Source organism: Betta splendens, chromosome 9 (genome assembly GCF_900634795.4).
Source record: "Betta splendens chromosome 9, fBetSpl5.4, whole genome shotgun sequence".
In the NCBI taxonomy this organism is placed as follows: domain Eukaryota; kingdom Metazoa; phylum Chordata; class Actinopteri; order Anabantiformes; family Osphronemidae; genus Betta; species Betta splendens.
The window spans coordinates 5,966,056-5,989,351 of record NC_040889.2 but is presented as its reverse complement, the minus strand read 5'-3'; the positions used below and the strand labels follow the sequence as shown (position 1 = coordinate 5,989,351).

The following is a 23,296-nucleotide window of genomic DNA, read 5'->3' as shown; positions in this document are numbered from 1 at the left end:
TGAGAAGAATACACCAATTCAAAAATTAATATAATTAAAGCATTCATCCTCTCCAAACTCCTGTTCTTAGCTAACCTCGTCCCCCCACATAAAGCAATAATGAAAAGAAATCAATAAGCAATGTGTGAATCTGACCTGAGAAACAACAAGAGAAGTCATTACGAGAGAACTGTTGTTTAAAAGCACCAAATATGGAGGACTAGGTGCCATGGACTTGGAAGTAAAGTCATTTATAACCTTTGTTAAAATGTTTCTGTTGCCATCTCCAATAACTCCTCCTGGCTCGGAGACTCATCCATGTGGCACAAAGGGATGGGCAGAGCTCACAGCGGCCCCTTTTACAAACTGCTCTATGGAGATTTTATTGCTTCACATAGACATCATCTCTATGGTCACTGTTCGACTCTGGAAAACAAGGTGCAAAATGTTTATAAATCAAACTGTAATTGATATGACAGTTATAAAACAAACACTCCAAGAATTAAGGAGACAAAGAACTATAACAAAGGCAGAGCAGACACACCAACATTCACCAAGACATCGGTTATATCATGTGAACTTTAAAAATGTTTGGAAGCTACAATCGTGTACTTTAATGATGACAGTTTATTAACGGTTTCTGGTTTATTGACACGAGTTGATATTGTTTGTCAGAATTTTTCTGCTTTCTTTGATTTACATGATTCACCTTTACCAACATATTCAACTTCTGCTCTGTGAGTAAGAGTCCAGGTTTAGTCAGTAATAGTTATATGAATACTTTAAATATACAATACATTAAATATAATAATTATGGACTTTCGGTCATACACTTTGTGATTCATAGCCATTTCTAACAAACATTACAGGCACTGTTCAATTCAATGAATCACGCATTGTGGTTCAGATACAGCTGCCTGTGATTATACACTAGGTGGCCTTGTGTGCACATGAAGCTTTCTAGAGATAAACTAGTTCTCGAACTATTTGGCTCAAGTGGTTTAATGCCTCATGTGGCTTCATCTCACCATCACTAGTAACATGTAACCATGACAATCACGTAAACAACCTCAGCAACAGGTCTAATGTTCTTCAGTTCAGTGTGTGGCTCTTAAAAGAGCCTTTGTGTTTTCTGGTGCTCGTAGCAGCGTCTACTTGGAGCTGGTGTACTTGGTCACCGCCTTGGTGCCCTCGGACACGGCGTGCTTGGCCAGCTCCCCGGGCAGCAGCAGCCTGACGGCGGTCTGGATCTCCCTGGAGGTGATGGTGGAGCGCTTGTTGTAGTGCGCCAGGCGGGAGGCTTCGCCGGCGATGCGCTCGAAGATGTCGCTGACGAACGAGTTCATGATGCTCATGGCCTTGGAGGAGATGCCGGTGTCGGGGTGGACCTGCTTCAGCACCTTGTACACGTAGATGGCGTAGCTCTCCTTGCGGGTCTTCCTCTTCTTCTTGCCGCCTTTAGCGGCGGTCTTGGTCACGGCTTTCTTGGAGCCCTTCTTGGGCGCAGCCTTGGCGGGTTCAGGCATCGTTGACGCAGTTAGGTAACAAAAGAATGTGCTGTTAGGAACTAGAGCGGCTCTTTTTATACAGACTGTATGCAAACTAGGCTGTGTGCTCCCCATGCCGTGATTGGCTGAGCTCATCCGTGGGCGAGTTCAATTTCCGAGGAAACAAGAGACTGGGCAGCTGACTTCCTTTCATAGAAGAATTTAGCATCATTGTCTTTACCTTGTATAGTGATTATACGTTTGACCACAACTGTTAGAGTAAAATAAATATTAGTATGATTCCGTTTAATTTATCCACCTACTGCAAAGAATTGAATGAACCATATTGTACAGCTGCTAGAAGGATTTTTATTTTTAGAAAACCTGCAGCTCTGTAGGACCTACATAGAAAACAATAGCACCTGGCACCTCTTCCTTTGGTCTTTTACCTCTGAAATAACTTAGAAAGAGGAGGAGGAGGATTAGTATGATGTATTGCTGATTCTAAGACACAAAGCTACTGTACAGATTCACCCAGTTATCTACCTACTTGGTTTGTGCTGCCTCCTTTGTAAATGTGGCATCGCAGCTCCTCACATAGAGAAGGGTCTCCGTCCAAATGACAAATGTATGTATGCTGATATATCATGTTGTACAACTAGTGGCCAATGCTTGTTGTAGGAACCTGTGGCTTTATCCAGTTTTTGTATTGTTACTTTGTTTCTGGTCCCTTCTTTCAGCATTTCTGTTCTCATACCAACATTTTTCCCTTTTGGGTCAGTAATAAACTGAGGCTTCTGTAACTTAAGTCAGGCAGAGATTGTGTACAGAAAACACTTTAAATTTGAGACCAGTCAATAAAACTCACGCCAGTTATGACACAAAGCTATAAATTAAATTGCTATATATACACACACAATGAGCACCGCTGCACTTCAAGAGTAACCTTGTCTCAAAATGATGTACACCGTTTCTTATACTGTAGTTCAAACCAGGAAGTAGCTCATAGCGGAGTGTGTGGCTCTTAAAAGAGCCTTTGGTTTTTGGTGGTTGTTTAGGGTTTAGCTTCCGAAGCCGTACAGAGTGCGTCCCTGCCTCTTCAGGGCGTAGACCACGTCCATGGCGGTCACCGTCTTCCTCTTGGCGTGTTCGGTGTAGGTCACGGCGTCACGGATCACGTTCTCCAGGAAAACCTTGAGCACGCCGCGAGTCTCCTCGTAGATCAGACCCGAGATACGCTTGACTCCACCTCGGCGAGCCAGACGGCGGATCGCGGGCTTGGTGATGCCCTGGATGTTATCACGGAGAACTTTACGGTGACGCTTGGCGCCTCCCTTACCGAGTCCTTTTCCACCTTTGCCCCGCCCACTCATGGTTAATCACTGACTACGAGCTGTTAGAATGAGGACGATGGCGGAGAGTCTGGTTTATATTCACGATGTGAGGACGTGAGTGGAGACAGGGGCGGGAGGCGTTTCATTCGATACAGTCTGTTAAAGTCAACGTCAATGTGCGTCACCCGATGGTCTTTCATTTTGAAATAATCTTTTGATTATTTTATCAAAACACTCAATAAAATAAAACTCACAATAAAATACACAATAATACTGTGATAAACACCTCCTGTCATTAATTGTGTCCTTTCTAAAAAGCCACTTTAAGCTTCATGTGGGCTCATAGTATAGAAAAATGTACATGCCAATAACTCATCATAACTAACTCATTAATTTTTGATTGTTAAATGTTACATTAACCACTGAAGTTGTCTTAAAGTGTGTTTTTTCCAGAGCATGAACACTACTAAAAGATAAAATGGTTATTTAGTTTTATATTAATTTGTATCTCTTTGAATGCAACAGGACGAAAAATGAATTTCAATGTTTGACATTTTTGAAATCATCAAGTGTTTAACGCGATGCCAAATGCTCTAAAATGACTCAGATGTACTTTGTAGGAAACGGGGATATAAGAAATTTACTGTGGATCGTCATCATCACGTTCATAATGTATGAGACACTGGAAAAGAAATGGTCACCAGAACATCTGGAACTCATCACTACTTTAGAAAATAAATAACACGGTACTAAAACATCATTACACAGTGCAAATACAGAGAGAGATAGGGAGAAGACAGAAATAAATCCCCTCTCTATAGTTAAAGTGTGTAGTAGGCCAGTAATTATGACGGTGTTGCTGCTTCCTTTGTTTTTATTGTTATTATTGTGATTTTCCATTCTTGGATAATGTGATGATGGATGTGCTTGTATGTTGTGAAACTTAATGCAGGAAAAGTCACAACACAGTTTGCTTTACTGCGTCTTCCCGCTGTTGAACAGGATTTGCTCTCCAGTTGAAGTGTTGGCTCTGAAAAGAGCCTTTGTGTCAGAACCGTTGTGGACCGAGCCGCTCACTTCTTGGCCGCGGTCTTCTTGGCTTTGGGCTTCGCTGCCTTCTTGGCCGGAGCCTTCTTGGCAGCAGCGGCCTTCTTCACCACCTTCTTGGGGCTTTTTGCTGCCTTCTTGGGGCTCTTTGCCGTCTTCTTCGGGCTCTTGGCCGCCTTCTTGGCCGCTGCGGGCTTCTTCGCCTTCTTCGGGGACTTCTTAGCGGCCGCCGGCTTCTTTGCCGCCGCTGCTTTGGGCTTCTTAGCGGCTGCGGGTTTCTTGGCTGCGGGAGCAGGCTTCTTGGCCGCTGTCTTCTTGGGCTTGGTGTCGGTCTTCTTGTTGATCTTGAAGGAGCCGGACGCGCCGGTTCCCTTGGTCTGGATCAGGATTTCTTTACTGACCAGGTTCTTGATAGCGATCTTGACCCGAGAATTGTTCTTCTCTACGTCGTAGCCTCCGGCAGCCAGAGCCTTCTTCAGGGCGACAATGGACACGCCGGTCCGCTCCTTGGACTCGGATACGGCTTTAACGATCAGCTCGCCCACGCTGGGGCCGCTCTTCTTGGGCTTGGTGGCCTTCTTTTTTGCGGCTTTGGCCGGTGCTGGAGCTGGAGCTTCTTCTGCCATTTTGTCAAAGTAGCTTCCTCCTCACGATACTAGAGTCAGAGTGTAAAGAATCCCGATCAGGAGGCGGCCCATAAACACAACATGAGAACCGTGGAGACTCAGTCGGCCCGAGCTCATCTGGGCGCTGTGACATCGGGACACTTGTGTTTTCTCTGTACCGATTAAACCGCTAAAAGTCACCGAGAGAGAAGCGCTGAAGGCGGACAGTGAAGGGAGCCGACAGCGGACACGTGTGTCTTCATGTCCAGATCGTGTGGAGCTCGGTCGGTGGCTGCGTTCCGTCTATGGAGCCTTCAGAACTCAGCTACTTCGCGTCCGGAGCAGCGCTACTCTGATCATTTCTGTCCTAAATTCACTGAAACTGGATCGAACCACCACCAGAACCGTTTTCCTGCTGCTCCACATGTTGGTTCAGAGAGTGAAAGTCGAACCAGCATCAGTCGAAGGTCGTGTTGAAATAAACGGAAGCTTTTGTTGTGGCAGCAAACACACGATACTCATGAGGACGATGAGTTTGACGAAGGTTTGTCTGTGCCTGTTTGTGATGTATTGTTGTTGTCACCTGTGTGTGCAGTCCTTATGTAAGATTTATCTTTTTGTTGTCGTTTGTGTAATTTCTGTTTGTTTATTCAGCTTTTAGCCTTTCGTGTTAGCTGCTTTGTCCTGTCATGCAGTGATTATTAGTTAATGTTTTGTCTTTATTATTTGTGCTCCTTATTAAATGTATTTATTAACACATGTGTGGTATGAGTTTGACGTCCTCCATAGTTGAGTTAATGTCTGGCCTCAGATCCAGGTTGAGCAGGCCTTGGTCAATGGGGTTATATTCCCAGGTTAAAGGTCCAATCAGCCTCAGCTGCTGAAGTGCGTCACGTTTATAGGTGTATTTGTAACACATGTGAACAAATATCAACACGGATCAACACATTTATAACACAATAACAAACTTTAGATGTGTCCCATGATTCATTGTGATGAAGATGAGACTCAGCAGCGTCTGCTAATTGACTGTCACAGGGTCCAGGAAGTCTGGAATGTGCTGAAAGTCCTGAATTTAGAAATGACTTGCAGCTTGATAATAAGACACTGGAATAGACATGGATGCACGGTTAACAGTTAAACTCTAAAGAAAATGTATAATAGTATTAAAACAAACTAAAATATACTACAATGGACATGAATAAATCCTTGCACTGACAATGCAAATTAACTGACTCTATTTATTATTGGTATGATACTATGACTAATAGTTAGAACTAAATTCAATTCCCACACTCACACACCATAAGTTTCAGCAGTGTGTCTCCATCTGAATGACAAAGGCCTTGTTTGAACACAACAGGAATGCAGTTAACATGACTCAACTCTCAATCATCTCTACCGACTGACACTTAAATGCACCTCAGCACCATAAGATCACTCACACATATCCTCCACACAGGCCACAGGGCACTGACACACATAACTACAAAACACACAAACACTGGTAACCCTGATCCCAGTTACACCCATAATCCTGGGTAGGTGGGTCTACTCCTGGACCGCTACAGTATCACTACTTGTGTAGCAGCCTGCTTAGTGCTGGGGCTCCCCCATGTGTGTGTATTTGTCTTCTGGTTATGTGTGTAGCACACTTTATGTCTGCTTGTCCTTTTGGGTTTGCTTTATACAACTTTATTGAAATAACAAAATTAATACAAAAAATTTCCAAACAAAAGTAAACAATTCAATAAATAAAAATGCTCATTATCAGTACAATATCACATACTCATCAACATCATAATAGCTATCATATTCAATTAGAAGACAATATATTATTACCATTGATTTCAAATAGCAGTAGAATCACCTTTAATCCCAGCAATCATGTTCATAATAAAAATACCAACCATTAGAATATAATTATTATGCGCTTAACAGTGAGGATGCCACGATATCTAAATTACTTTGCAGACTTTATAAGAATTTGACTAAAACAAGAGAAAAAGAGCATATTCACATGTCCAGTAAATGCCATGGAGAGATTTGCGTTTGTCCACAGTTCTATGTCTTCTTAGATTTTGAAGTGTCATTTGTCAATAACTGTCTGTTTTAAAACCATAATGTATCTTGTTTACCAAAGTCGAGTTGTAACCATGGAGATGATCCCCTGGAATGGTTCAGCTTTTTGTGGAGTCCATGTCTCTTCCAGTATCCCACACAGAACAGAGTTATAACTTATTTCAAAGTCTGGACCCAGGCCTTTCAGCCTAAACCGGACCTCCTGTGCTCGATAGCAGTCAATTAGGAGATGTTGCTGGGTTTCATCCTCGTCGCAGTAGATCATGGGACACTGCTTTGTTTTCACGTAGCAGCTCCAAGATACCACGGCCCTGACAGGGAGCCTCCCTGTGCTAATCAACCAGCTCTTATCCTTTCAGAAGGTTTCTTATCCTGCAATATTTTTACAACTCTTGATTCACTTGGTTTTGTTAAATGTTTATGTTGAATTAGTTCACGATATTTAAACGTCATTATGCTGTTATACCTTTACTTCCTGGTGCTTTGTGTTTGCCTCACTCTGGCAAGGCACATGCACACATGAACTGGAACCATGTCATATTATTCTGTGTAAAGTTTAGCACTTCACCTGTTAGTAACAACATTATCATCACAGTAGTTTGAGAACTACTGCCAATCATTTATTTTGAGGTCTTTGGGTGTAGATCTACATGCTCATGTATTGACTGTAAGCTTTCACGTACTGCGTTCAAAATCACTGACGTTAACAATTGTGAGTTTGAGCAGTGAGTCGGTGACGTGTGGTGAGTTTAGCTTCATGTTCTTACTGACTCATGCGTCCCCAAGCACTTGACAATCAAAGAAAACATTACAAAGTTTCACTCATATCAAAGTAATGTGTCATCTCTAAATACGCCGTACGTAAATGAAGGCTTTGTTCTTTAGGTTGTGTGCGTGGCTCTTAAAAGAGCCGTTTTTGTGGATCACAGCTGATCCAGGTCTACTTTGCTTTGCCGGCGGGTTTCTCCGTCTTCTTGGGCAGCAGCACCGCCTGGATGTTGGGCAGGACGCCGCCCTGGGCGATGGTGACTCCGCCCAGCAGCTTGTTGAGCTCCTCGTCGTTGCGGACAGCCAGCTGCAGGTGGCGGGGGATGATCCTGGTCTTCTTGTTGTCGCGGGCAGCGTTTCCAGCCAACTCCAGGATCTCAGCGGTCAGATACTCTAGAACAGCCGCCAAGTAGACGGGAGCTCCGGCACCGACGCGCTCCGCATAGTTTCCTTTACGCAGCAGCCTGTGGACACGACCCACGGGGAACTGGAGTCCAGCTCTGGAGGAGCGGGTTTTAGCCTTAGCTCTGGCTTTGCCTCCGGTTTTTCCTCTTCCGGACATTATATTCGATGTTTGTCTCAAACTTGTGTACGAATGAATGCCTCCAGCAGCCGGAACCCTCCTTTATATGTCCGACAGAGCGGGACGCGTCCTGCCTCGCCAACCGGTGAAAAGGCTCCGCAGAGGGCGGCCGCTCTGAGTGTTGGCGGACTTTTTTAAATACTTTCCTCCAATCAGCGGTGGAGGTTCAGGCGGGAGGCGCTCCTTCAGGCGGAGCCGAATCTCCGGAGGGACCGTCTGCCAATCACGAGCCGCAACGTCACTCGTTCGCGTCCGATCTCACACTTTAAGAGCACCAGTTCTTCACTTTATCCCTCATTATTCTGCAGTTCTAAAGAGGAGCTTAGGAATAAAATGGCTAGAACTAAACAAACCGCTCGTAAATCCACCGGAGGCAAAGCTCCTAGGAAGCAGCTGGCCACCAAGGCTGCGCGTAAGAGCGCCCCGGCCACCGGCGGCGTTAAGAAGCCTCACCGCTACAGGCCCGGTACCGTGGCTCTCAGAGAGATTCGTCGCTACCAGAAGTCCACCGAGTTGCTGATCCGTAAACTGCCCTTCCAGCGCCTGGTCAGGGAGATCGCCCAGGACTTCAAGACCGACCTGCGCTTCCAGAGCTCTGCCGTCATGGCTCTGCAGGAGGCCAGCGAGGCTTATCTGGTCGGTCTGTTCGAGGACACCAACCTGTGCGCCATCCACGCCAAGAGGGTCACCATCATGCCCAAAGACATCCAGCTGGCCCGGCGCATCCGCGGGGAGAGGGCTTGAGCTGTCCGCTCCATAACAAACACAAAGGCTCTTTTAAGAGCCGCTACATCCACTGAAGACGATCCTGTGTCATTACAAACAAGCGCGTTATTTATTCCTATGAAACCGCCTCCTAAAAATCTACAGCCACCTTATCAGTTAAATCATAGTCTTTTGTTTTTTTCGCTTTACGCATAAACCAATAGATAATTGTTTTTAAGCGAGTCATGTCCTGATGTAGATGTTTTTATTGAACTCCAACCAACAGAACAGTCACTCAGCTTAACCAGACTATTAAAAGATATGGGAATACACTGTAAAATGAGAAGTCATGGAGAATGACGCAATGTGTATGCGATCATATTTATTTGTATGCGAGTCGTTGCGCTTCATTTAAATTTGAGCCCTGTAGTGCATTGGAGGCTTCTAATAGACGCTGCGCCACCTGATGGTTAAAATGAGACTAGCTTCCTGAGTATTTTCAGCCGGCTGCAGGATTAAAAATATTACTCGGCGACATAACCATACTGCAGTGAAAACGCTAGTCACTGACTTGATACCACTGTAAAATCGCAGGCTGAACTCAACGCAATGTAAATAAAAGTATTACAAGCCTCTCTGCATGTTCTCTACAGCCGCCACCCCTTCTTAGTCTTAGTTATTGCATAGAGACTGTGTCTGCTCCCCGACCACCTAAACTATACAAGTCACAAATCAAAGAGGAGTGACTTACCAGAATTTAATAAACATCGAAACAGTTCCTCTTACAGAACAAAGTAACAGTAAGTTAATAAAGTGTGGTTTATTAAATATCAGATCTCTCTCATCTAAATCCTTTTTAATAAATGACTTGATACGTGACCATCACATAGATCTGTTCTGTCTCACTGAAACCTGGCTGCAGCAGGATGAATATGTTACTTTAAATGAGTCGACTCTATGAGTCACATCAACTATCATGTTCCAAGAAGTACAGGTAGAGGTGGAGGAGTAGCAGCAGTTTATAAATCAGATTTATTAATTACTCCTAAACCTAAACATAGTTATAACTCATTTGAGAGCCTCACTCTGAGCCTTTCTCACCCAGACTCTAAAACTCAGAAGTGTTTTGTATTGTTTACCGTCTGCCTGCTCTATAGAGTTCTTAACTGAATTCTCTGAATTCTTATCTGACTTAGTCCTTAGCACAGATAAAGTCATTGTAGTGGGAGACTTTAACATTCATGTAGATGTTGACAGCAACTGTCTCAGCACTGCTTTTAACTCCTTAATAGACTCTATTGGTTTTACACAGCAGGTAAATGAACCCACTCATCGTTTTAACCACACCCTAGATCTTGTCCTGACATATGGGGTTGAAATTGATAATTTAATAGTTCTTCCCCAAAACCCTCTGTTATCTGACCATTTCTTATTAACTTTTGAATTTAGCACAACTGACCCTATAACAGCTGGAAAGAAATGTTACTATAGCAGATGTTTATCTGACAACGCTGTTGCCAGATTCAAGCAGATGATTCAATCATCTTTTGCCTCAATGTCTTGTAGATACACAGAGAACAGTCACCTTAATCCTTATGAACAGGTTGACTGTCTTGTAGATGATGCTGCAGCTTCTCTACGTGCAATGTTAGACACAGTGGCTCCTCTGAAGAAATAGACAGTGAATCAGAGGAGGTTAGCTCCGTGGTATAACTCAGAGATCCGCAGCCTAAAGCACAGGACTAGACAACTAGAAGGACAATGGCGTTCCAACAAAATAAATGTAAACTGCATTGCATGGAAGGACAGTATAATGAAATATAAAAAAAGCACTTTGTGCTGCTAGAAAAACATATTATTCCTCCCTAATTGAGGAAAACAAAAACAACCCCAGGTTGCTTTTCAGCACTGTAGCCAGGCTGACAAAGAGTCATAGCTGTATTGAGTCTCTCCCCTTAAATCAAAGCAGCAATGACTTTATGAACTACTAATAAAATTATCGTCATTAGAACAAACATTCAGCAGCGACCTCTTCCAAATGACAGAAAGCACTGTCTAGATCCATCAACTTTAAATTTACCAAATCCTCTGTCTTACCTAGACAGCTTCTTCCCCATAACTCATATGGAGTTAGCTCAATAATCAACTCTTCCAAGTCCTCTACTTGTCTTTTAGATCCAATCCCAACCAGATTACTCAAAGAAGTTCTACCTTTAATCAGCTCGTCCACATTAAACCAAATCAACCAATCTTTACATTTAGGCTATGTACCACACGCTTTTAAGGTGGGTGTAGTCAAACCTCTATTGAAAAAAACAACCCTGGACCCTGGGAGAGACCCAGGATTTAGAAAACATCATAGCACAGAAACAGCTCTGGTTAGAGTCACTAATGATCTTCTATTAGCTTCAGACAATGGTCTAGTTTCTGTCCTTGTCCTGTTAGATCTTAGTGCTGCATTTGATACAATTGATCATAACATTCTATTACAGACACTAGAACATAGAATCTGGATTAGAGGAACAGCATTGGAGTGGTTTAAGTCCTATTTGTTGAACAGATTCCAGTTTGTTCATGTTAATATTATTATTACTATATTACTATAATTAAATATAGCTAAAATAAGAAGCATCCTCTCTCAGAGCGATGCAGAGAAACTGATTCATGCATTTGTTACCTCTAGGCTGGACTACTGTAACTCCTTACTCATAGGATGTCCTAACAGCTCCTTAAACAGCCTACAGCTTATTCAGAATGCTGCAGCCAGAGTTCTGACAGGACTTAGGCTGGCTGCCTGTAAAATGTAGGATAGAATTTAAAATTCTCCTACTCACCTACAAAGTACTCAATGATAAAGCTCCTTCTTATCTTAAAGACCTCATAGTTCCTTATGCTCCCAGCAGAACACTTTGTTCTCAGAGCGCTGGGCTACTTGTGGTTCCTAGAGTGTTTAAATGTAGAACAGGGGGCAGAGCTTTTAGCTACCAAGCTCCTCTCCTCTGGAACCAGCTCCCTCTTCAGGTTTGAGAAGCTGACGCACTCTCCACCTTTAAGATTAGGCTTAAAACCTTCCTTTTTGATAAAGCTTATAGTTAGAGATGGTTCAGGTCACTGGCAATTATTGTATTATATTATTATTGTATTTTATAGTATAGTATATATAGTATTATAGTCACAGGAACCATCTCTTAGTTAAGCTGCAATAGACATAGACTGCTGGGGGACTTAATTTATGCACTGAGCTCCTCTGTTTCCTTCTACCTCCTCTGTCCAATAACCTCTCATCATTGTCCCATGTTTAACTAACCTTGTCTCTTTCTCTCCAGTAGTTGTGCTTCTCCCCCTGAATTGAATTGAATTAAGAAAGAGTTGCATAGCAATACCACTGAAAAGGAATCTCAACCAACAGAACAGTCACTCATCTTAACCCCCAGACTATTTAAAGATGTGTGAATACACAGTAAAATGACTAGTCATGTAGAATGACCCAATGTGTATGCAATCATATTTATTTGAAAGCGAGTCGTTGCGCTTCATTTAAATTTGAGCACTGTTGTGCATTGGAGGCTTCTAATAGACGCTGCGCCACCTGGTGGTTAAAATGAGACTAGCTTCCTGAGTTTTTTCAGCCGGCTGCAGGATTAAAAATATAAGTCGGCGACATAACCATACTGCAGTGAAAACGCTAGTCACTTTAAACTGCTACCACTGTAAAATCGCAGGCTGAACTCAGCGCAATGTAAATAAAAGTATGACTGAACATGAAAACACAGATATAGAGATCTGTGTGTTCACGGTTTGGTAGGAAAATGGCTCAGATTCATTTGCAACATCTGAATTTTCCACAGGAAAAATATAGGCCCTCAATGTAGCAGAGCTGTCTGTAACGACACACCCCAGCTTCAGCGCATCCAGTTGTCTCTTAATGACACATAGAAACGCCAGCTCTAACTGAAACTCTTTCCCTTTACTTTAAAAATTGACATATTTCCTCACAATCTGAATTTATTAGTAATGTGTTTATCAATGTGTTTGTGACATTATTACTTTTCTGATTGCGCTAAAACTGACAGAGAAAACTCATGAGGGGAGGCTGGACAGGTCTGCGCCTCATCCAGAAGGGGGCGCTGCTACCACCCTTTAACACAGGGCATCCCCACAAATGGGTTTCTCTTTTCTAAAAAGACTTACTGAATGACATTATCCTAATGAAGAGAATACCTGTACAACTGATTAAAGCAGTATATAAAGTTTTGAAAACAATATAAAACTTCACTGAGGGTCAAAATTGAACATTTACACCTTATACTTTAGAATGAGTATGAATTGTGAAAAATACTTTGAGGTTCTCTTACTACTATTAAAGATATGTTACTTTAAGACCAAATATGTTCTTTTAGGTGAGATAGGAATGATAATAAAATGTAAAATGTGACCAGTAGTAATACTGACAACATTCTGACAATTAAATAGTGAAAATACACTCTTTAAAGGTATTATGTTTGTAAAATCTGCCTCCAGAGGACTTTGTGCCTCACCAGCCATGAACCTCACCGCACGCCTCTGAGAGATACCAACGTTGTCTTTTCAGAAATTAAAATCAAAAGACTGCTCTCACTAAGTCTCAAACTTGGGGAAAAAAACTTTGAAGGTACACACCTTAACCACTATAGTATCCAGGATTCATAGAAACAGTATCATCAACTGATTTATTGTTTTAGCACCGCATGGCAGGAGTGTCTGATGCCTTCCCCTACAGTTACGTAATAATATTTACCACCTTGGCTGCTCCAGCCAGTGACTATTGAGAACATCCTGATACACTTTTTAAATTGCAGCAAAAAAACACTGTCGACAGCGAACACAGACGGCTACATTCAACACCATGTCTGCATCGGCTTGCCTGCCACAAATCGAATGCTGCAGTTGGGAACACGCACCACTGAAGAAAGTCCAGTCTGTCTAAGTATGTAGCTGCGTATTTCAATTCTAAACTGGCCTAACTAGTAAATACTTAAAAATACTGTTGTACTAGATACTATAATCGTCTGCTCCCACTGAGTCTCCAACCCAGGAGAAAATGTTTGTACATGTTAACCACTATGCTGTCCAAGACAGAATTTCTACATGAGCCTATATAACACAGTTATACTACAGCATTGTAGGTCCAGAGTGGGAGCCGGTCGCCATCTACAGGCCAAAAAGTCGTGACACACACTCCTGCAGGCTGAAAATTAGGCGATAACGCAGGAGAAATGGAGACAAATTACAGTAGAGAACTTTTGGGGTGCTATGATTGTACCTGCAGCATCGGGCCCTGTCTCACCTGGAGTTCACTGAGAGCACTGTGAGAGATGTTTTTTGCTTTCTCCAGTGCTTTCAACACCATCCAGCCATCACTGCTGAGGAGGAAGCTGGAGGTGGCAGGCATGGACCACCATCTGCAGCAACTCCTACCACTGTCACTTGCAGAAGTTCTCAGATGACAGTGCTGAGCACGACTGACTTTGTGGGCTGGTGTGAGAACAACCACCTAATCTTAAACACTGGCAAAACAAAGAAGCTAGTTTCTTACTTCAGGTCCCCTCCACCACACACACCGGTGAACATCCAGGGCTCAGACATAACATCTAAACAATAAACTGGCCTGGCTAAAAACAACAGGTGCTCTGTATTAGAAGGGCCAGAGACACCTCCACCTACTGAGGAGACTGAGATCCTTTGGTGTGTGCAGACAGCTGCTAAGGACTTTCTATGACACTGTGGTGGCCTCAGTAGTCCTGTATGGAGTCGTCTGCTGGGTGGGGGGCAGTACAGGCAGAGACAGGAAGAGACTCAACTAGCAGGTTCAGAAAGCTCATTTCATTTTCATTTCTTGTGCTTGTGTAATTAAAAAAAAAATCTTGAGTAGAATAGAATAGGTAATACTGCTCTCTATTTCTATGCTCTCTTTGTCTATTTGTCTTAGTTAATGTCTCCTACTGCTGAAGACAAAAGGACTGCCCCATCGTAGGATTAATAAAGTTTATCTAATCTGATCTAATCTGATGTTGTCTGTATGTTCATTCCAGAGCAGTTTACAACACAGCTGGAGCTGGAAACTGTTCTCAACGTTCAGACTGACATGTTACCTGTGTAATAATAAAGAAATATTGTTTTCTCATTTTTTTTAACTGGAATAGTAATCAACTGTCCATTAAACTGAAGAGGGCACTTACGCCACAAATGTGCCTGAAAATAACATGCCTTAAAAAAAGTACAAGAAAAGGAGAAGTATTTACTGTTACAGATTCCTTCACCCTTGTTTTATTTTCACTCTGGCTGTCGAGCGTCGAGCTTTAGTGAATTTCCTCCATTTAAAGGTAATGTGACATTGCTGTAGTGAATCTTGATCATAGCTTTCACACCAACTGATAGTTTGTTTCGCTACAAGAGGAACTGAACACGTGATCCAATGGGACTTAATTCCTCTTTTTACATGTACTAATACAGAATATAGAGTTGTGACATCTGTGGGACAAATAAAAACAGATTCTATAAATATACTTTAGGTCGCATGACATGGACGTTATTGAAAGGTAACTCCTTTGGGATATTTCCTGTCAGCAGCGAATGATTTGCATGGTTGTTACTGGTTTTAAGTTTTTACAACGGATGCTCTTTCTGACACAACCCCTCTATTTATCCGGGCACAGAAGTCATTGGCTTGCAACTGCAATTCATATCTGTGACCTGGGCAGCACAACGCTAACGCTAACCCTGCACTAAACGGCCGGTACATGGAAGTTGTTAATATATAATTATAAATAGCCTTCAGTAAAAAGCAAGTGAGCTTCAGGGAGCAGACACTGGTCCTCAGTAGATGCAATGGGACAGAGGGTCTGTAAACCTGGATCAGGTCTCAGGTAAGAAGGAGCTGCTGATCTGATCTTTCTGCATGTAAGTTTTCATGGTATAATATGTAGCGGATTCAAATTAATATTTTAATATTAATGTAGAAACATTAATATTCCTCGAAGTGGAGGCACCAGGTTTGTTGAGTTGAGCAGGCGTGCCCTCTCTGATCCAGGTCCCACGGCCTCTGGGTTAGGAATCGTCGATGACGGCTCGGGGTCAGCAAAGTTACAGTCAGGCAGGTTGAACTTTACAAGGTGTTTAAAAACATCAGCACTACTTAAACTAGCCAAAAAGGGAAACGGGCTGAAATCAGATTTAATTAGTTAAATTTAAAAGTCAACTAAGGACTGTTTGTAAATTGCGTATTGTCTTGAGATGACTTTCTAAAGTAACAAAATGTTACTGGGGGGTGTTTTCCAACCATTACTGTGTTTTACCATGTCTGTGCCTCAGACAAACATTCCAGAAACCTGCTTATTTCATAGAAACACCCAGACATTTACCAGGTGAACACTCTGACTCTGGAAGACAACAATGAGCCACATCGTCTGATTCTGTCACAACTTTTACTCAGTGTTTAGAGTTTGAACACGTACAGTACTTGCAGAAACAACCATGGCGGAGTTACGTTCACTGACTCTAGCAGAAAATGTTCTCTGGTGCTGCTCCGTGGACAACATTTCCTCTTTGACTTCTCACTCCCAGTCGGCTCCTTGGCTCTTTCCTATATTTAATAATGAAACCACACTCCACCACATCACAAGAACTTCAGTAGTTTTACATGCTCTATTGTTTGTTCGTACATTTAAACCTCCACTCCACTGATTTCTTTCCTCTTCCTGGTGAATATTAGAGTTTTGGTTTTTCTCACTGAACCTTTAAATGCCCATGAATGTAACCGTTCCACAACCACATTCACTGCCTCTTGTGCCTTTGTTTAATACGTCTGATGTTTCTTCCTCTTTTCTGCAGCGCTCCATCAAACAAACAAGAATCGGTTTATATAAAAACCTAATTTATCCAGATAGAAACAGTAGTGGATTAATGCCACCAACCTGAGGGAACATTATCTACCAGATACTTTACAGACACAGACTTCCACCTCTGACCTGAATAAATGTGTTAATAACAAATCTTTGTTCTTCCTGAAATCTCTATTGTCTTTACTTTAATCACGAGTCCCTCCTTCCAAACCATCATTTATACAACTTTCTCACTGCCATTACTGATTCCTTCTATCAAACATACACTCGGGTCCATGGAGGCTCTGTCTCCTGATTCCTCTGATAACGGGACAGACTTCCCTTTGTTTCCAGGTAACATGTCAGTCTGTCAGGGATCGTTCTGTCCTTTATCTGACTTAGATGTGACGTTAGAGCTGTTGGCCTCTAGTTTACAAGTCATGATGGATTCTTCCCTGGTTTCCTAATAAGAATAATCTCTGCTTCCTTCCATCCAAACCCTGATACTGCTCTTGTCATTTATTGACAGTTAATGAAGGATCCATAACACCAGCAGCATCAGCACTTCTCTCCAGAACTCCAGCATGGGCTGTTCTAGTAATAACAACATTTACTGTTACTGAGTCTCTGTGTTGGGCGGAAGTGGAGAGACGACATTCAGACTGATTATGATCATTCAGGGCATCATGATCATGATGGGCAGGAACTCAAAGCTGAGACCAGATGGTTGATGTAAAACTGATAATCTAAGGAATAATCAACATAACATCACTGTGGCCAATAATTTTCTTTATCAGGGAGTCGGGATGACATCGGAGAAGCTGTTAAACATTCTAGAAGACTTGAAAGATGAGTATTTCTCTAAATTCAACTGGTTCCTGCAGCAGCATGGAAGCCTGGAAGGATTCGAAGCCATTAAAAAAAGGCGCCTGGAACACGCATCACGATTTGACACAGTGGATGTGATGGTGCAGGCATACAAAGAACATGGAGCAGTGGAGGTGACCAGAAATGTTCTAAAGAAGATCAGAAGGAACGACCTGGTGCAGAGTTTGTCTGACAGCAGCTCAAAACCAAGAGGTGAGTCACACAAGTAACTCATCCAGTTACTGGACCTTAAAGAAACATGTTGACTGATGAATGTACTGTAGGATCACACTGACCTGGGAAGTCAGTCAGATCAGATGTTTGTATTTAACACAGATTTACCTAAAGTGACTTTGTCCTTTTTCTAGTTTGTTGCTGGATGTAGAAGCAGCATCAGGAGCAGTTCAGTGATCCACCACTCATCTGTTTCTCTGTCAGTGGATGTCAGTGATGCTGGGGAGACGTCAGAGACCAGACCACCTTCCTCCTCTCAGGCTCCTCTTCCTCAGACTGAAGGTGAAGCTGCTGGTTCCTCTGATAACCAAATCCAAGCGTGTGAAGCAGTAAATGAGTTCCTCGGTCAAACATTTTCTCACGTTTGCGGGTTCTGGTCTAATCTTCTTTTATTTGGGTCAAAGTTCTTCTCGTCACTAGTTCTACTGTTTCAGGCTGTTTTATTATGTTTACTAACACAAAGACCTGAATCAGTGAACAAGACATTTGTTGACACCTCACACTTTGTCTTCTTTGTGTGATGTTGGACCCAGATGTGATGGTTCCAGTACCAGAGCCACAGCCCATCACATATTACCAGCAGACGCTTCAATCAAACCTCCAAGACAAGTTTCGTTGTATGAAAGAAGGCTGGTCAGATGACAAACAACGTCTGGATGACATCTACACAGAGCTGTACATCACAGCTGGGCCGGACACATCAACACACATCAACACACAACATGAGGTTCGACAGGTTGAGATCACACAGCAGAAGCAAAGTTCAGCAGAGGAGCCAGTGAAGCCCAGTGACCTGTTCAAACATCCCCCTGGTAAATACAGACCCATCAGAACAGTGTTGACCAATGGAATCGCTGGTATTGGAAAAACGGTCCTTGTGCACAAGTTTGTGTTAGACTGGACCCAAAAAAGGTCCAATCGAGATGTGCATCTGATTTTCCCCTTCACCTTCCGTCAGCTGAATCTGCTAAAGGGACAGAAGTTTAGTTTGTCAGAGCTCATTCATGAATGTATCCCAGAAACTGTGTCCATCAGTCTGGAGGCTCTGAATTACATCTTTAAACATCTACCGTCATCAGGAAACAGCAACTATGACAAGGGCAGGTTTAAACTTCTGTTTGTGTTTGATGGACGGTTCGGCTCACCGCTATTCTCCGCGCTTATGGGGTGCCAAATTTAAAAGTAGAACCTATAACTAGTTTTCTCACATTTAACTAAATGACACAACATGTTTTCTCACATTTAGTTAAATGTGCAAAAGTCTAAATGTAAATGTTAAATATAAATGTAAATGTTAAATATAAATGTAAATGTTAAATGTTAAATCTAAATGTTAAATGTTAAATGTAAATGTTAAATGTTAAATGTAAATGTTAAATGTTAAATGTTAAATGTAAATGTTAAATGTTAAATGTTAAATGTTAAATGTTAAATGTTAAATGTAAATGTTAAATGTTAAATCTAAATGTTAAATGTAAATGTTAAATGTTGGCCGAGTGTAAAACTGAATATTCATGAATGGGCAAGTAGACTCCATCCCTACCCTCAAACAGCGCTGGTCTCAGATCAGAGACGCGAACTCAAACACGACATGTGTGTCACTGTTTCCTGCACTGTGGAAGTAACAGCCTAGTGCTGAAGGAGCTGCTCAGAGCCTCTATAGTGGTGCAGGGGGTGGAGGGGTTCTCCATAACAGATGTTAGTTTGACCAACATCCTTCTGTCCACCACCTCCTCCATGGACTCCAGTGTGCAGTCTAGGACAGAGCTTTCTGAACCTGCTTGTTCAGTCTCTTCCTGTGTCTACCTGAACTGCCCCCCCCAGCACACAACTCCATACAGGACTACTGAGGCCACCACAGTGTCATAGAAAGTCCATAGCAGCTGTTTGCCCACACCAAAGGATCTCAGTCTCCTCAGCAGGTGGAGGTGACTCTGGCCCTTCTTATAGAGAGCGTCCGTTTTGTTTGACCAGTCCTGTTTATTGTGGAGGTGAACACTCATGTATTTAAATGAGTCCACAGTCACAATGTCTGAGCCCTGGAGGATCACTGATGTGGTGGAGGGGTTGTTATGGGAAAAATTGTCGCTTCTTTATTTCTATGTCTCTTCCTTACTTCTATGCAGTTATTATATGATTTATGACTTATGTTCTGCAATTAATATCTTATGTTTTGTCTTACTGTATGCATTTGACATTTCACCTAGACTGTTCAATGGTTGTCTCTGCCTGATAGACTCTCAACTCTAGCTCCCAAACCCAAGGTCGGGGAGTTGTGTCTCTGTCTGTTGAGACTTGGTGCTCCTTTCTCACAGATAGTTGGACGTCAGCGATGCAGGTGTGAGAATGTAAATATCTTCACACACACTGCGACAGGAAGGAGATGGTGCATGTAATTTGATTGGGTTAGAAAGACATTCCACCCTAGTCGGACAGAGAGGCTAAAAGGCAGAAGCAACTTGAGGATCGTGGGCTCTTTGCATCACACCTTCGTGGTGTGTGCACTGATCTCCCCAGCTGGTTTTTGGTTTGTTGATGTGCACGATCAACATCCATGCTTTTTATTTGCTTTCCCCATTATTTTTATTTTCTTTATTATTTCAATAAATCGCACAAAAGGACAACTCTCTCTCATCTACTTATTTATGGAAAATTTCCACCACAGGGGTTCTAACATGGCGTAACAATGGCACTGTCATCTGAGAGGTCCTGTACGTGACAGTGGTGGGAGTTGAACAGCGATGTTGTTCTGCTCCAGACACTGCTCCAACTTTCAGCTCAGGGGTCACCCAGGGCTTGTTATTGGAACCACACTGTATTGTATTTTAGTTGGCACAGTGTTTTCCACACAAAAATTTATGGTGTCTGTTATGCAGTGTGTGACACTGTCAATGTCCTCCCTATGTGGACTACAAAGACCTCAGTCCATATCTTCACAGTTTTAACCTGTGGTGTCTGTTGTTTAACCACTGGAGTGTAAGCAGGAGAAAGATGAACCAGGTTATGGTCAGAGCGTCCTAAAAAGGGGAGAGGGGAGGAAGAATATGCCTTTTTGACGTTGGCATATAGAAGGTCCAGAGTTTTATTGTCCCTTGTGTGGCAGTTCCCATACTAGGTGAAATTAGACAAGGCGGCGGAGAGGGGGGTGTGGGTTTTTATGATGGGATCTGTGTCTGATATTTAAAAAACGGTGAGGAGTGTGACGTGGATAATTAAAGACACTTGACCATCATGAACACAGACTATAAAATACTATCCAAAATCATGATGATTAGACTGAACAATGTTTTAGACAAAATTAGAGAGAAATAACAAACATGTGCAATTAAAGGGAGGATGATGTGGGACAATTTGAGCATATTAAGAGAAACAATCCATAAACCAGAAGAATAGAAGAGCTTTTACATCTTAGGCTTGGATCAAAGAAAAGCTTTTGATTATATATCTAGAGACTATCTATGGGACACAATGGTGGCATGTGGCTTCTCTGAAGTCTTCATAAAGATGATTCAATGCTTAAATAGAGAATCCCACATCAGAGTGAAAGTTAATGAAGCCCTAACAGACAGCTTTAAGGGGCAGAGAGGAGTGACGCAGGGCTGCGCTCTACGTGTTAGCCATCAGTCCGTTAATCCATGAGATCAACAACCACAGGAACATCACTAACAGGTACGTCGACAACGCACAGAGGGAAAGGAAAGTCAGTAAGAGAGAACTGTTGTTTAAAAGAACCAAATATGGAGGACTATGTGCCATGGACTTGAAAGCAAAGTTATTTATAACCTTTGTTAAAATGTTTCTGTTGCCATCTCCAATAACTCCTCCTGGCTCGGAGACTCATCCATGTGGCACAAAGGGATGGGCAGAGCTCGCAGCGGCCCCTTTTACAAACTGCTCTATGGAGATTTTATTGTTTAACATAGACATCTGAACTTTTCCGGGATTCGAAGTACCAACAAGGAAATCTATAACACTATAATAAAATAAAAATATGGTAAACAAATAGTATAACCATAACTATAGTATAAACATTTACCTACTTTACTGAACGCAGACGTCATCAGGAATGTTCAGGACAAGGATCTCTCACAGAAAAACAGAGACACTCGCTGGCTGATGAGTGTGGGAAGACTCCCAGTCAGAGCTGTGGTCTCATGGAGCTGTTACGTAAAGACCACACTGCCCCATGATTCACTGGACGGATGAGACTGAAAATTGTGCCTTTGTGCTATTTCTTATCCAACACACTCGTCATGTGCTGGTTAGGTGCAATACTGAACTGAACATTCTTACACAAACAAATAATCTCTTGTGCCCTGACGTACATCAAGTCTAAACATCTGATGTTCCATTTGACTGACTAATAATTTATGATATATGTTTGTCTTGTACACCCGGACTCTGGCTCCATTCTATCTGACTCCCCACCAGACCCAAGGCTGTTAAAGCGAATGCATCTTGTCTTGAAAGCTCGGTGTTCCTTCCTTTGGATAACAAGACATGACGATGCAGAAGTGAGAAAGCAAACATTCTCACTCACAGCGAGATAAGGAGGCACAAACAATTCCATTGCTGCAGAGAGACATTCCACCAGAGCCAGAGAAAGGGGTTAAAAGGCAGAAGCAACTTGAGGATCTTTGCATCACACCTTCGTGGTGTGTGCACTGATCTCCTCAGCTGGTTTTTGGTTTCTTGATGTGCACGATCAGCATCCATGTTTTTGATTTGCTTTCCCCATTATTTGTCATTTTCTTTATTATTTCAATAAATCGCACAAAAGGACAACTCTCTCATCTGCCTTTATTCCAAAATTTCCACCACAGAGACTCAGCAGCATTTTCTAATTGACTGGTACAGAGCGCAGGAGGTTTGGCACAGGCAGAAAGGCCTGATTTTGGGTTTTAAAATAAATAAAGAGCGAATTATATTCTTTATTTTAAAGAATATAATCCTGTTTTGTACAGGATACTGGAAGAAAGATGGACTCCTAAACAATCTGAACTCTTCCAGTGCATCATCTCCATGGTCACTGTTCGACTCTGGAAAACAAGGTGCATAATGTTTATAAATCAAACCGTAATTGATAGTGACACAGTTATAAAACAAACACTCCAAGAATTAAGGAGACAAAGAACGATAACAAACGTAAGCTTCCATGGCACTTGTTGGATTTGTAAATATTTAATCTTAATGTTTGTTCTTGTCTGATTTTAATTTCACTATTCTTAGTATTGCCACCACTACATGCAATATAATTTTATTGTTTAATTATTATTAAGATGTTATTTAATGGTAAAAATATTATGTTACTGTAATTCTTAATCTCAATTAATATTGCCTTGCCTTCTTTTAAGAATGTAATATTGTATTATTGAGATATTGAGTGTATATGGATGTTAGAATGTATATATATGAGTGCACATGTGAAGTATTTATATATTAGTTGTATATTGCAGAAGTGGAATGTTATGTATTTAATGTGCTTTTTTGTATAAAGTTGTATTTAAAAAGTAACTACATGTTAGGTTGAAGCCAACAGCCATGAACACAAAGGCAGAGCAGACACACATTCACTAAGGCATCAGTTACATCATGTGAACTTTAAAAAATTGGTTGGAAGCTACAATTGTGTATTTTAATGATGATGACGATTCATTAACTGTTTCTGGTTCAGTGACACAGGAATTGAAGTTGATCTTTTGTTGTTTGTCAGACCTGTCCTTCTTTCTTTAATTTACATGATTCA

The 23,296-nt window shown here is 42.0% G+C and overlaps 6 protein-coding genes across 7 annotated transcripts; 2 read left to right on the top strand and 4 right to left on the bottom strand.

Moving 5' to 3' along the window:
• Positions 1-588: 588 nt before the first annotated feature.
• On the bottom strand, positions 589-1,550 carry LOC114863111 (histone H2B 1/2). Its single transcript, XM_029163955.3, has one exon. It carries the CDS (start codon positions 1,503-1,505, stop codon positions 1,131-1,133), a length of 375 nt encoding a protein of 124 aa, XP_029019788.1. The 5' UTR covers positions 1,506-1,550; the 3' UTR covers positions 589-1,130.
• A 295-nt stretch (positions 1,551-1,845) lies between these two features.
• Positions 1,846-2,853, bottom strand: LOC114863130 (histone H4). The gene has a single exon (XM_041072112.2). The coding sequence runs from the start codon at positions 2,837-2,839 to the stop codon at positions 2,528-2,530; it is 312 nt and encodes a 103-aa protein (XP_040928046.1). The 5' UTR covers positions 2,840-2,853; the 3' UTR covers positions 1,846-2,527.
• Positions 2,854-3,651: 798 nt separating this feature from the next.
• LOC114863107 (histone H1-like) lies at positions 3,652-4,810 on the bottom strand. Its single transcript, XM_029163952.3, has one exon. It carries the CDS (start codon positions 4,471-4,473, stop codon positions 3,874-3,876), a length of 600 nt encoding a protein of 199 aa, XP_029019785.1. The 5' UTR covers positions 4,474-4,810; the 3' UTR covers positions 3,652-3,873.
• A 1,292-nt stretch (positions 4,811-6,102) lies between these two features.
• LOC129604613 (histone H2A-like) lies at positions 6,103-7,922 on the bottom strand. Its single transcript, XM_055511829.1, has one exon. It carries the CDS (start codon positions 7,862-7,864, stop codon positions 7,475-7,477), a length of 390 nt encoding a protein of 129 aa, XP_055367804.1. The 5' UTR covers positions 7,865-7,922; the 3' UTR covers positions 6,103-7,474.
• A 266-nt stretch (positions 7,923-8,188) lies between these two features.
• Positions 8,189-9,705, top strand: LOC114863136 (histone H3). The gene has a single exon (XM_029163984.3). The coding sequence runs from the start codon at positions 8,219-8,221 to the stop codon at positions 8,627-8,629; it is 411 nt and encodes a 136-aa protein (XP_029019817.1). The 5' UTR covers positions 8,189-8,218; the 3' UTR covers positions 8,630-9,705.
• A 5,256-nt stretch (positions 9,706-14,961) lies between these two features.
• On the top strand, positions 14,962-20,174 carry LOC129604611 (NACHT, LRR and PYD domains-containing protein 3-like). Of its 2 annotated transcripts, none has more exons than XR_008695646.1 (3): positions 14,962-17,529; positions 17,685-17,832; positions 18,084-20,174. XR_008695646.1 is itself a non-coding variant. In XM_055511824.1 (3 exons), the coding sequence occupies exons 1-3, from the start codon at positions 17,256-17,258 to the stop codon at positions 18,728-18,730; spliced, it is 999 nt and encodes a 332-aa protein (XP_055367799.1). In that variant the 5' UTR covers positions 14,962-17,255; the 3' UTR covers positions 18,731-20,174. The 2 variants fall into 2 exon arrangements, 1 of the variants encoding a protein (XP_055367799.1); XM_055511824.1 differs by having other exon boundaries at positions 17,755-17,832.
• The last annotated feature ends 3,122 nt before the right edge of the window (positions 20,175-23,296 follow it).